Below are 12,607 nucleotides of genomic sequence, written 5' to 3' on the forward strand. Positions count from 1 at the left end.
AATATTTTATGTCTTATGAGTGGTCCTGTTCCGAAATTTCAGCTGGTGCAGGCTGGACACACGCTGGAGAGAAAGCTAATAATTCAAGGGCATAAACAATCAAATTCCAGTGGCTAAGAATATTCCTTAGAACTGTTCTGTAGTATATAGCTATCAGGGCTACTCATCTTTTCACATTGCTATTTGGATTTACTTTATATTTAAACTGGTTCATGTGAAGCTAGGCTGCTTATATGTGCTACAGAAAAAAAAGAAAACACCTCAAAGAGTACCATATTAAAGAGCCATCAGAGTTCAAGTAAAAAAGCAAGCACTGATACTTTTGGGGGATGAGGAACATAAAACATCCTTCTGCTCTACTAAAATTTTCCATGCTATTTTCCATCACAGAAAGATGCACCAAAACGCAGTGAAGGCCTCCACCTCTGTTTGGAAACAAAGGAAAAAGGGAACTAGAAGGAAGAAACAGGTAGAAAATAAAGGAATGGCTGAAATTATTTTATCCCACAACAGAGAAGACCTAGGAAGAAGGAAAATGTACTGAAATAATTAAAAAAATAAAAAATAAAAGCAGTGAAGTAAAATAAGGAAAAGCCAACACTTTAATATATTGTATTACTTATTCCATTATGTTTTCCCGTGACAATTTATTGATGGCATTTCATGAATCATCAATAAAGTAACACTATATAAATCCCCAGAATCTTATTTCCTTCTGGTGTTAGTGCTAGTTGGCGCTAACTTGTCATTCACGACAAAAGGGCAACTGGCTTCTTTGCTCAGCTTCAATGCCCGATTCAGGAACATCAAGATTAACAAATTAATAAATAATTGGTTTCAAGGTAACAGTATTTTCAAAGCAAATGGACAGCTTCTGCTACCAAGAAGATAAAGCATTTGACAGCTAATAAGACAGTGAGGCATTCAACTTCCAAACAGTAAAAGGTGAGTTAATATTACACTGATGAACCGCAAGCATGATGTTGGTTGTTGTTTTATTAACATTAATGAATGAGCTCATAATACTAATCAGAAGTGGTGGTGGTTGGGTTTTTGATTTGTTTTGTGTTGTTTTTTTTTGTTTCTGTTTTTTGTTTGTTTGTTTTTGTCCACGCATCTCACAAAAGAATTTCATGTGACAAACACTATGATATATATGGCAGAAACAAACAGCTGTGGCCACAAATAGGTTTTGTTAACTGATGAGTAATATATTCAGGAAGCAATCACACTATTCATTAGTAAAAGTTTACAAACATTAAAAAGTGCGTAACATTTGAAACCAACAACAACACAAAAATATATATAATATATATAATATATATAAAGAAAGTGACATCACCTCCCATTAAGAAAAGATCTTTTGACTCTGTGATTAGTGCTTATGTGATTGCCATGGTTTACTAGTCAGTCATTGTCTTTGCTCACCTTAGCGACACGGAGTGTGACACTGCCCCATCCTGCATCGTTCGGCCTCTGGCCATGTCTACTGGGGCTGGGATGGGAAGAAAACCAATCAACACAGCTACTGCAGAATAGGTTACTCATTCATTGCTATTTGAAGTCATCTCAATAGATGGAAAAGCTATCGCAGTATTTCAGTGAATGTTCCGTTTGGACTGCCATTTTGGAATAGCTGAAATGTGATAAATCTGGTATTTTGGGTGCTAGATTACAGCTCTCTCACTTCCACTTCCACAGCTCGGCCCAAAGGCTGCTGTAGCTGCTTTTTAGTGCTTGGCTGTGCCTGGTGCATCATAAATGTGCTACTGGCTGTGTAAACTCAATAGCCTGATCACCCAAGGCAAAGCCAAGGTCTAAACAAAACAAAGTAACCCTCCTGGGCTGGATCCAACTCGTGATCCACTACTTGGACTATCTCGCAAGCTGAAAATCATTCTAGATAAATAACTGGCAATAACCTATGCCAGCTATTTTCCCATTTGTAAACAAGGCCCATCTTTAACTATGCGAACCAGAAAAAAATCTCTAGCACCATGGAACTTGTTTGAATTTTAACCCATAAAAGGTTATAAATGTATTCTTAAAACTACCATAGCAATAAAATACTTGGACTAACATTTTAAAAAAATAGCTTGGAGAAAGATTAAGAAATTGGGAGTAAAATTAGAAAATGGGGAAGAATAACATCAAAGATTCACTGTGAGTCTCTGATATGCTACTAACTACAGGCAAGTGGCAATAAGGTACCAAGGACACAAAACACATCAAACTATTCACATTAATGAATCGTTTTGAAGGCTCATCTAGTAACAAATTAGAGTGTTTCCGAGTCATTTAGGTTTAGGCATAACCAGTTTAGCAGTTGACGTTTTAAAACTACCATGTGCACATCACCACATTATGCAAAAAACCAGCCCTTTCAAAACGTGTGGTAGAAAAATTCACAGTAACAGAAATATTCTTCGTAAGCAGTTGAGAAGGGGCAGTGTGGAGCATCTAAGTCATACAATACAAAAACCATTGTAAGTAACAGAGCTGTAAAACAGATGCAAGTTCTAAAAACAGTGCTTTCTTTACAGTTCTCTAAATGGGTGAACACTTTGGCCAGAGAACTTTAAACTCTGAGGATCACACAAGCCTTTGCTTAAGATACACAATTAGATCCTCTAATGTTTCAAAGGCCATTTGCTACAAGAATAAGCTGTTTGTTCTACTTTCCAGAAGTGTTCCCATCAAGTAGTCATTATGAAGGGATCCATCTGATGACACTATCCCACAAAACATAACATGTTCAACCATTGCTGATGACAGAGGTAGAGAAAATTCTGTCTTCTGCCACAGCTTGTACCCTCATTTTTAGCATTGTGTTGAGTGGGTTCCAGCAGTGAAGACACATGCACTTTCCTTTCCACCAGCTTGCTCATGGAAACAAATTTGTTCCAGCATGCTCTTGTAATCTCAAAACATCCAGCAGTTGCTGCAGTCGGTCAAAGTCAGATGTCAGCTTTCTTGCTTTGCTGCCTCCCCTTGGGCCTCTCCAGTTTGCTCACTTGGATTTCGTTGTGCATCTCCTTCTCCTTCTGTAAGATGCAACAAAAGGATGAGTGACAACCCCTTATACCAAAGAAATCTTGCTAGCAGAACCCTAACTCCTCTTCCACTAATCAGAAAAACAGAGTTAAAAGAAACTGAAATGGAACACGTATCTCGTGTTACACATAACACCTTTAACTACTAAAATAGCTACAGTCTGCATCTCAAAGGTCACCTTCAGCAACAAATTCCTAGCTGCATAAGCCACTGTCATTTCAGGTACACACCTTAAGCAGATATAAGCGACAAAAGTGAAATATAATTGTGCTTTTCTGACAATTTCTTTACTGTGATGCCATGACAATAGAAAAGAAAAACCTCATCACACCAATTCTGAACGGAGATTAATACAAAGAGGTGCAACTTCAATAGATGCAGCAGTTTTGTGAAAGCTGTGTTCATTCTTTGCATTCACTGTCAGTGCCATGTCCCAGGGCTGTCGGCCCAGCTGTCTCACTGCAAACCACAAAACCATCTGAAGAATAGAAAGCATCTTACAATGACACAGTGAGCACACACCTCAAAGCCTGTCTACTTGAACTGGCAGTAGTTAAGAGAAGACAATACTAGTGTCTAAGTTGCAAAGAAGTCACGCCAGTTTTGAGCCTACAACTTACTTTGCAGGCCATCCCACTATTTACAGTCATAAGAATAAAGGCAGAATTCTCAACGCAGATAGTTATCATTTCCCCATTTTAAACCACACTGTACATCTGTAGCCTTATTTCTGTGTATGAAGATGAACACTGTAAATACCTTCTCTTTCCTACATAGAAGAAATGGCGTAGCAGTAATGGAGAAAATAATCTTCGCATTGCAAAGAGCAGTAGAAAACACTCAGAATGATAGCTGTGTTTTGTGCACAGACTGTATTTCTGCTGCAAAATGCCTCAGAAGGTTTTGATAATTATTGAATTCAACCTGACAAGAAATTGTACAGAAAGTTGATTACTTTCAAAATGTTTGTTTGCTACAGATTGAGTTAAAGGAACAATTGGCTTTGCAATTCATATTCATAGAACACATTCCTTATTTCTCACGTTCATTTCCCAAATCACAGGGGATTCCAAGAGGATTGATCTATGTGCTATTACTTCTTACTCAACAGAAATCCCCTTTGCCTGAGTTGTCCAAGCACCTTCTACAAAGCCTCCTACATTTGTTCTGGTACTGTGTAAGAACAGAAATGTGTAATGTCACTTTTGTTTCCTTTTTTGCCTGCTCTATTCACTATCCATACTGACAGTTAAAAAGAACCAACAGAGTTGTTTTTTTATATAAGAAGACAAAACTCATGATTAAAAAAAAATGCATATATTTGCATTTAAGAGAAAAATCATCCTGGATATTTGCTATCTAAACATTAAATGCTGTGCACAAAAATACAGAGAAATGGCATTAAGCTTCTGATACACTACTTCAATGAAGAAAAGCTCAGAAGTGAGCTCTCCCAAACTCACTGAAAAACTCGCTCTATTTAATCTATAATACACTTCTGTGGTACTACAAACCTATGCTTCTGCTGACAGACTTCCAATACATTTGTGGAAATAATTTTGCAGCTAGGTTCTGAGAATTCCAAAATTGCCTAAGCACACTCTGGAGCTATTCCTTCTGCAACATGATTGCTATAAGCTATTAAAAGTAAGAGTTGCAATTTCTTCATCACGTTTTGATTCTAACAGGTAGTATTCAAACAAAAATGATACTTAACTCCTAAATATTTGCTTTCTTCTTAACTCCAATCTAAGCTGCAAATCTCCACCCTGCAAGCATCAGCTGAACTGCTATTGGGGATGCAAAATATTTTTTTATCTTCAGTTTGGAAGGTCAGGATAGGATAGTACTGTAACACTCATAGGAATGATAATCAATGTATTTTCCAGTATTCCTGGTCTGGAGGTTTTTGTCCAGCACTAAAGTGTACTATGAATAAAAGTACATTTTCATAGTATCTAATTCAAACTGCATGCCCGAAGAAGTATGCTAGCATTTTCTGTATATCTACCACCTAAGGTAATTTTATAAGCAACTCTGTATTATGTATCAACCCCTGAATTATCTATTAACATTTAGGAGAATGGCTATTTAAACCATTTTCATCACTTCAGTGTTAACTGCATGTGCAAAATGCACACTGACGTATATCACAAGTACAAAGTCATGTTCTTTTTATAGTTCACAAAAGAACATAGTTCTGGCTTAGAAGCACTCCAGCAGCCAACTGAAAGGTAGGAATCGTGTATATTCTCTAAATAGACAAGATCAAGCAAGATCAGTGTAAATTTGAGGCTGAAGAAACTAAGCAGGCACTATGCATTTCAAATACCTGTCCAACGTTTTAGATAGACCCCCCACATTAGAATAAATAGACACCTACACACATGCTCATGTATTAATCACTTTTATTTTTTGATAGAAAAAGAAGAAAAAAAAGAGCCCTGCACAACCATAAGTGCATGCATCTAAAAGATGCTACAGGCCCAAAGGGGGAAATGGCAGAAGCAGTGATTTAAGATTATTTCAGTTTGTGAAAGTCAATAAAGAACCACTCCCCTAAGAGCACTACAACCACTGCAGTTTCATACTGCCATATCTGATTGTCCAGTGATAAAACTGTCTCTCAGAACTCTTGCCTATCTCTGATGTCCACAAGAGAGATGTTTATCAACAGTTAGCCTTTTCAATTCCTGAAATCGAGAAAACATCTTTCAAATATTTCTAAGATCCATTCACTAACTCTCACCCAAGTAACAAGAAAATAAATGTACAGCCATGTTGCTGTAGTAAGTAAGTACAAATAAGGCCCATCTCTATATACTGCCCCTCCTTTCTCCCATTTGAAGGTGCACAAGCAGCTAAAAATTTGGGTAACGTTAGCGGTGGACTAAGATTTAAAATTGCATTGGTGCATATCACCTTAAAAGAAGGAGAAAGCACAACCAAAAAGGAGAAGAGATAACTCATCTGGAAACAAAGATTCAAATGAAAGAAACAATGCATCGCTATTTCTCTGTCCTCTGGTAGCTGAAAACAAAACTAACCTCCACAAACTTAAGCAGCCACATGATCTCTCCTTCAGGCTTCAGATTAAAGAGATTCCTTTTAAAAGATGCTATCAGTAAGCCAGGTCTTAATAAATACTTCTTTATTTTCTTCCTTACATCTTTGTCTTCTATAAAATTTCTTCACATGGATTCAGCTATCAGGCACTCACTGAAGAAAGTTTTTTCTTAGTTGAGTAGCAATTATTCACAAACAAGTAAAACGTGGGTTTTTATTGCAGGCAACATCTGCTCACCCTAGTTGCAGGAAAAAAGAATGTTTCTGAGGGACTTTTTTTTCTCATGAAGGTTTAATTAATATATTATAAGACCAAAATGCACTCACCTGCTTTATTTATATCCAGCTCTGATAGCTTTAAGGCTAGTTCACTGGAGTTCCCACCTGGAGAGGACACGAGTATGTCGTGTAGTGCATTTCTTCTACCTGTTCTTCCTGAAGCAATAAAGTCTGCATATGTAGATTCCACATCAGTCATTGCTAACAAATATCCACATAGCAGTACCTGGGTGAGAGAAAAGAAAACACCAACACTTAGAAGAGCAGAACAGATGACGTTATGGAAGCAGAACAGAAGAACTAGAGAGCTCTCACTGAAAAGTGGACTGTGTGTGCAGCAAAAGGAGATACCTCAATCTTTAAACCTTAAGAAATTAGAGCAGAAACATAATGGAATGCAAAAAAAAAAACAAAAAAAACCCCTAAACCCGAAAGACCAAAACCACCAACAACGAAACAACAAAAAAATCCCCAAACAGAACAAACACAAAAAAGGTGTGGAATTTGTGATTTGTATACAACAGCATTTTAAACAGTTTCATTTATCATACTTCATAAAATGCTACTGAGTACTTCATAAAAGCAATGACCTAAGCAACATAATTTCTTTATAGAGCTGTCTCTGCTTTTAATATTAGCTGGGAAGTAGGAGGAAGGTAGGGGGTGGAACAAAGTTCTTCTCTGCACAAAAAGCAGAGCACAAGGATTAAGAAAGTACTGACTGATAACACAATGTGCTCCTGCACAGGCACTGATATGTTTTGTGCATTTGCCTTTCCTGTAGTATGGTTAATTTTGGTTTGGTATATAGACCTCTCTGAATTTATTTTGGTGCTGTACTTAAACCAAAGAGAATGTGTTACCAAAAAGTCACTGAAGTGAATGGAGACAAGCTAATAGAGTGCAAGAAGAGCTGAACTATAATGCACAGCTTAAATAGCTATGCCCTGCAAGCTAGATATAGCTGGACACTGAGGATGCCCCAAATAAGAGCAGCCAAAGATTCAGCTTTTTATCTCTTTAAGAAAAAAAACCAAAACTGATTTCATATAAACTCTTTATTTAAATAGGTATGTAAGATAAGAACCAACTCATTCCTACACTTAGATCCAAATTATCCTCTCAAATTCTGTTTGTTCATCTTCATCCTAGCCCTCACCTCCACAACTTCAGCCAGCTCTATGAGGGGGTACATGTAAGTTACCTGAGAAGCCAAAAGATGGTTCTAAACCATATTTTAATCACAACTAAATATAACTGTATCAAGTATCTCTGCAAGACTGACGTATTTGAAAAAGTTCAGGGCTATCAAGCTTTGGTGTCTCATGCCAAAAGCTGGATGGCTGACATGGAAATTTTACTCCTATGAACAGCCACTGTGAAACAGGAAACTGCTTTTTTAAAAAACAAAACAAAACTAAACCCTAAAAACCTAACAACAAACACCCAAGGAATGGAAGCGGTCAGCACTGACACACCTAAATGGTGCTTTGCCTCACAATTAACTACTGCTACTATACTAATGCCTTCACAAGCACGTGTACATTTCTTCCTGTGCAGTTCTTCCTTCTTGAAGTACCACAAGAATACTGAAGCAAGTGAGAAATCTACCAGTTGTTCTTTCTCCAGGGTGCTGCTGTTTCAGTACCAAGTATATCAACAATGGGGCAACGAAGCGTATAAAATGCAAAAGTGAAAAGAAACAGTGAGGATCTGTTCACTGAAAAATATCATCCAGCACAATCAGAATACAAAATGCCTGAAGTGAAAACTTCTGGCATTACTATTTGTTTGTGCCTGCAGAAAAACTACAAGATCTAAGTAATGAATGTACAACCTGGATTTTGTCACTAGTGCAGTGTCAGTCCAAAGTCATCAGAGCTGTCACTCTGGCCAAGTTGTTAATTTCACTTAGTGTGAGGGAAAACAGAACCAAACCAACCAACCAAAACCACCACATAAGGATATTCTTTTAATACTTTGGAAGATCCAAATCAGTGCATCAGGAATAAGCAGGGAAGTCCATGACTGAGATGGAACAAGCTCTTTATGTGTCTATAAGGCCAGCAAAATGAGGAATGCTCTACTCCATGAACAACTCCCTTGACTGTACGAAGTTTGCACTCCACAGATTACACTTCCGTGAGTTTATAATCTTCATGAGAAACTCCATAAAATGGAGAGCACCAAGGGAATCCTCAAGCTTACTAATTTAATTTTAGCTAGGAAACAGGCGATAAAGCCATACAAAAATGTAGTTGTGGAAAACCTAAAAGGCTCATTTTCTATAGGCTCAATATGGCATTACTCGTAACATTCAGAACAGAAAAAGAATGTTACCAAACATACATTTATTATCAGTTCCAAGTTTTCCTGTCTGCATCTTCTCTTAAATGTCAAACACCATTCTGTTACGCACTGGCATTATCTCGAGATGTTACAGTACAAATATGGAACTCCAGTAACATCACCTGAGAGCTCCTCTTCCAGTGATTGGCACAATGCCCCTCAGTCTCTAATACAGTCACAGAAACAGTCATTAAGGTGATACATTCACTCCAAAAGACCTTTTTTCTTCATTTCAGGGACCTCAAACATTATCTAGTTCCAACCCCCATGCTATATGTGCAGGGTTGCCATATCAAGCCTCCCCCACTGTGGAGCCATTTTGCCTGATAAAAGGTTAGAATGTGAACTGCAGCATTGGGGATTTTCATAAAACCTCTTTCCTCAGCTTCCTAGTTTCATAAAACTTCTGAAAATGTGTGAAAGAATTCCATTCCTTCTACCTCCCAGCTCCTTACTCTCTAAGGAAGCTGTTTTCAGAATAACTTCCAGGCTCTTAAATAATTATGGAGGTTGAGAACATGGAGGAAGGTAAACAGATACAGCGTGCACACAGGAGACTTGTCAGTCTTGGATTTTAGCCCATGTAATAAGGCACCTTGGTTATTATAAAAGAGTATTCCATATAACACATCATGCAACACCTACAAAGGGTCTACTTGTATATCCTATGAAACTGAAGTTCTACTGTAAGCACTGTGAGGAGTACAATTAGTATTCAGAGAACTCAGCAGGAGAAAAAGATGACAAGAACAACAGTAGAGAGTATGTACAAAAGAAAGAACACCGGTGTTTTCAGAAAGCTCTCTGAATTCTTCTTGGCCTCCGCAACCTAACTTCCATTAAGTTTTTCACCTCCAATTTCTCGAGGTAACTATCAAATGTATACTGTTTTCCTTCTTCTATATGCTTGAGTTTTACTGAAAAATAATACTAAAAATCCAAAATTTAGTGAAAGCATTCATAAATGAAATCCCAGTTTGATGAGATTTCATAACTCAGTGAAAGATGTTTTCAACAAAGATATTGTTATCAAGAGTTGGGAAGTGAAAGTACATATAAGTATGTGACACACCAGCATAAATCGGCGTCTCTGCAGCTCGTGGGCTATTGAATTTAATGTTTTCAAGAGACTAACTACCTAAAAGAACTCCAAAGCTCTTTAATAAAATATTCTTGCCAGCTGATATTTTTCATTTTAAAATGGATGACAGAGAGTATGAATGAGCACTTGACACATGGCTTGTCTACAGGACTTGACATATGCTGCCTGCTAGCACAGGAGAGCTGCCATGTTCTCAGTGAAAATGCCGTGTATGTCTAAGAGGCACAATCCTTCAATATTTACTTCCCTTCCTTCTTCACACATGCTTAATGATGAGGTTGAATCAAAGGATTTTTAGATAAAACTCTCCCTGGCTCTGGCTGCTAAATGTTGTTTCACAATCAGCACATTTTTAAAATATCTATGTTCCATTTTTGTAAAGGAACAAATAAAACAAAAAACAAAAAACAAGAGAACTTGTCATTTAATAGCATGTCTGTTTTGGAGATGTATAATTATGCTATTAAGATAAATTTTGGTTCCAAATTCAGCCTTGGCTTAAAGATGGGGCAGCTCTACTCCACAGCTACCTGTACACTTAAGATTCCCATCTAATGCATGGACAGCTATGATGGAAACAGATGAAACAGAGCAACAACTTGATAAAAGTATGTTTTTTCCACAAAAGATTATATCTATCATGCAAACAGTACTGTTTTTGCACAGACACAGTTGAGGAATAAAACAATAATATCTTACTGGAATTTATTGGGAAACTCAACTGATAAAATTAATGAAATAGAATAAATGAAGTTACCATCCCAGACTTTTTTAACAAGAAAAAAAATTCAAAAGTCGTTTTAAATCTGCCTTAAAAAAGCATTATGGAGTCATATATTCTTAAGCCCATAACTTTTATGAAGAAATAATTCAAAAAGACAGTTAATGTCTCCCTTCTACATTAAATGCTCTTTCAGTATATTCTGACTAAAGAGATCTACAGAACCAAAAGCCAAAGATTAAAATATTCTGTCTATGCTTATTCAAGATTGACCATACTTATGACCATAGGATTTGGTCTCTCTTTTACCACTTAATTTTAGTCCAATATTCCTTTCTGCAAAAACACAGTAGATGCACAAGGACATTTAGTAAAAAGGAAAGAAAAAAAAAGTCATCGGTTTTGCTCATGAAGCATCTCTTTCTTCCTAATACAGAATTCAAGCTGCAAACAAGTTCTTTCACTCAGAGACTTCTGTCAACAAGTGCCAACCTACACAGACAGAGCTTTAAAGGTATTTATCAACATAATTCTCATCAGAGAATGTACCCGAATCTCCAAACAAGAAGTGTCATACAGACAATACGAAGCACTTTTGAGTGCTTTTCCAGTTAAATGAGATGTGGTTGTGCTTTATAAGAACTGGTTCCAACAGGGCAGGGAATAAGGTGAAGTTGCTGTAGGCAAGGATCAGAGTAAGTCCAACAAAGCTGACATCCTGGTGGGGGTCTGTTAAAGATGAGGATGAGGACATGGATAAGCAGAAGTCACGTAATCACCAGCCCTTGTTCTCATGGAATAACTTTCCTGATATATGCTAGAAATACAATACACTCCAAAGGAAGCAGCCTAGAATGTGTGGAAGATAACTTCCTGACACAGATGGTAAGAATCTGCTAGGGGAGCTGCCCTACAGGGGACAGACCTGCTGTTCACAAACAGAGAAGGACTGATGGGAGATGTGGTGGTTGAGAGCTGCCTTGGGCAGAGCGACCACAAAATGGAACAGATCTCTATCGTTAATGAAGCTGGGGGGTGAGAGGGAAATCAGTCCTGATGGGCAAAGAGGTCTGAGAAGGCTGGTCATTCCTTATGAAGGAAGTCTTAAAGGCACAGGAACAGACTGTCCCAATGTGCTGTAGGATGAGCTGGTGTAGGAGACTGGCATGGTGTAAGAAGGAACTTTTGCAAAAGCTCTGGAAGAAAAAGAGTTTACCACTTGTGGAAGATGAGACAGGCAATTTGAGTAAAGTACAAGGACGTTGTTAGCATATGCAGGGAGAAAATCAGAAAGGGTAAAGCCCATTATGAGCTCAATCTGGCCACAGCGGTAAAGGACAACAAGAAAATGTTTTTAGAAATATATTAACAGTAAGAGGAAGGCCAAGGAGAATCTCCATTCTTTACATGATGTGTCAGGGAAAAGTCTGACATTCTCAATCCCTTCTTTACATTTGTCTTTAACAGTCAGATCAGTTATCCTTGGGGTACTCAGCCTCCTGACCTGGAAGTCCGAAGTGGGAAGCAAAATAAATCCCCCATGATACAGGTGGAAACACTTAGAGACCCACTACTCCACCTGGACTGTCAGAAGTCCATGGGGCCAAAGGGGATCTTCCCAAGGGCACTGAGGGAGCTGTCAGACATGACTGCCAAGCTGGTTTAAACCATCTAACAGCAGTCCTGATCAAACAGAGAGGTCTGAGGAAAGGTTATGGAACAGATCAATCACGTGCAAATCATGTGCAATCACACAGCATGTGTCGGAAATTGTACAAAAAAATGGTAACTTGCTAGACAGATGCAACGTGTATTGTAATTATTTTCAGCAGGTTCTGATGCAATAGTTTATCTGTCTGCATGTGACCACCTTTCAAAATCATTCAGTCATGACTCACCATCAAAGTATGTGTTGCAGCATCCAGAACAGAAGAGCTCATTGCTGTAACCTCTTGGGCAGTGACAAAAGTAGCACCAGAAGGAAGGGAAGCCTTCTTTTTGGATACCAAGATGATCAACAGCCCTGTATTACCATA

General features: G+C 37.9%; 1 protein-coding gene across 2 annotated transcripts in view; it reads right to left on the reverse strand.

Moving 5' to 3' along the window:
- Window positions 1–584: 584 nt before the first annotated feature.
- Window positions 585–12,607, reverse strand: part of PKIA (cAMP-dependent protein kinase inhibitor alpha) — a 33,543-nt gene continuing 21,520 nt past the window's right edge. For both annotated transcript variants that reach the window (XM_065751829.1, XM_065751828.1), the window contains exons 2-3: window positions 6,448–6,625; window positions 585–3,044 (exon numbers count right to left, since the gene is read on the reverse strand). In XM_065751829.1, the coding sequence (XP_065607901.1) occupies window positions 2,965–3,044; window positions 6,448–6,598 (231 nt within the window). In that variant the 5' untranslated portion in view covers window positions 6,599–6,625 and the 3' untranslated portion in view covers window positions 585–2,964. The remainder of the gene's footprint in view (window positions 3,045–6,447; window positions 6,626–12,607) is intronic.

The sequence above is a fragment of the Cyrtonyx montezumae genome, unplaced genomic scaffold, assembly GCF_038088225.1.
Source record: "Cyrtonyx montezumae isolate F1298 unplaced genomic scaffold, pur_monq_1.0 scaffold_8, whole genome shotgun sequence".
Lineage (NCBI taxonomy): Eukaryota > Metazoa > Chordata > Aves > Galliformes > Odontophoridae > Cyrtonyx > Cyrtonyx montezumae.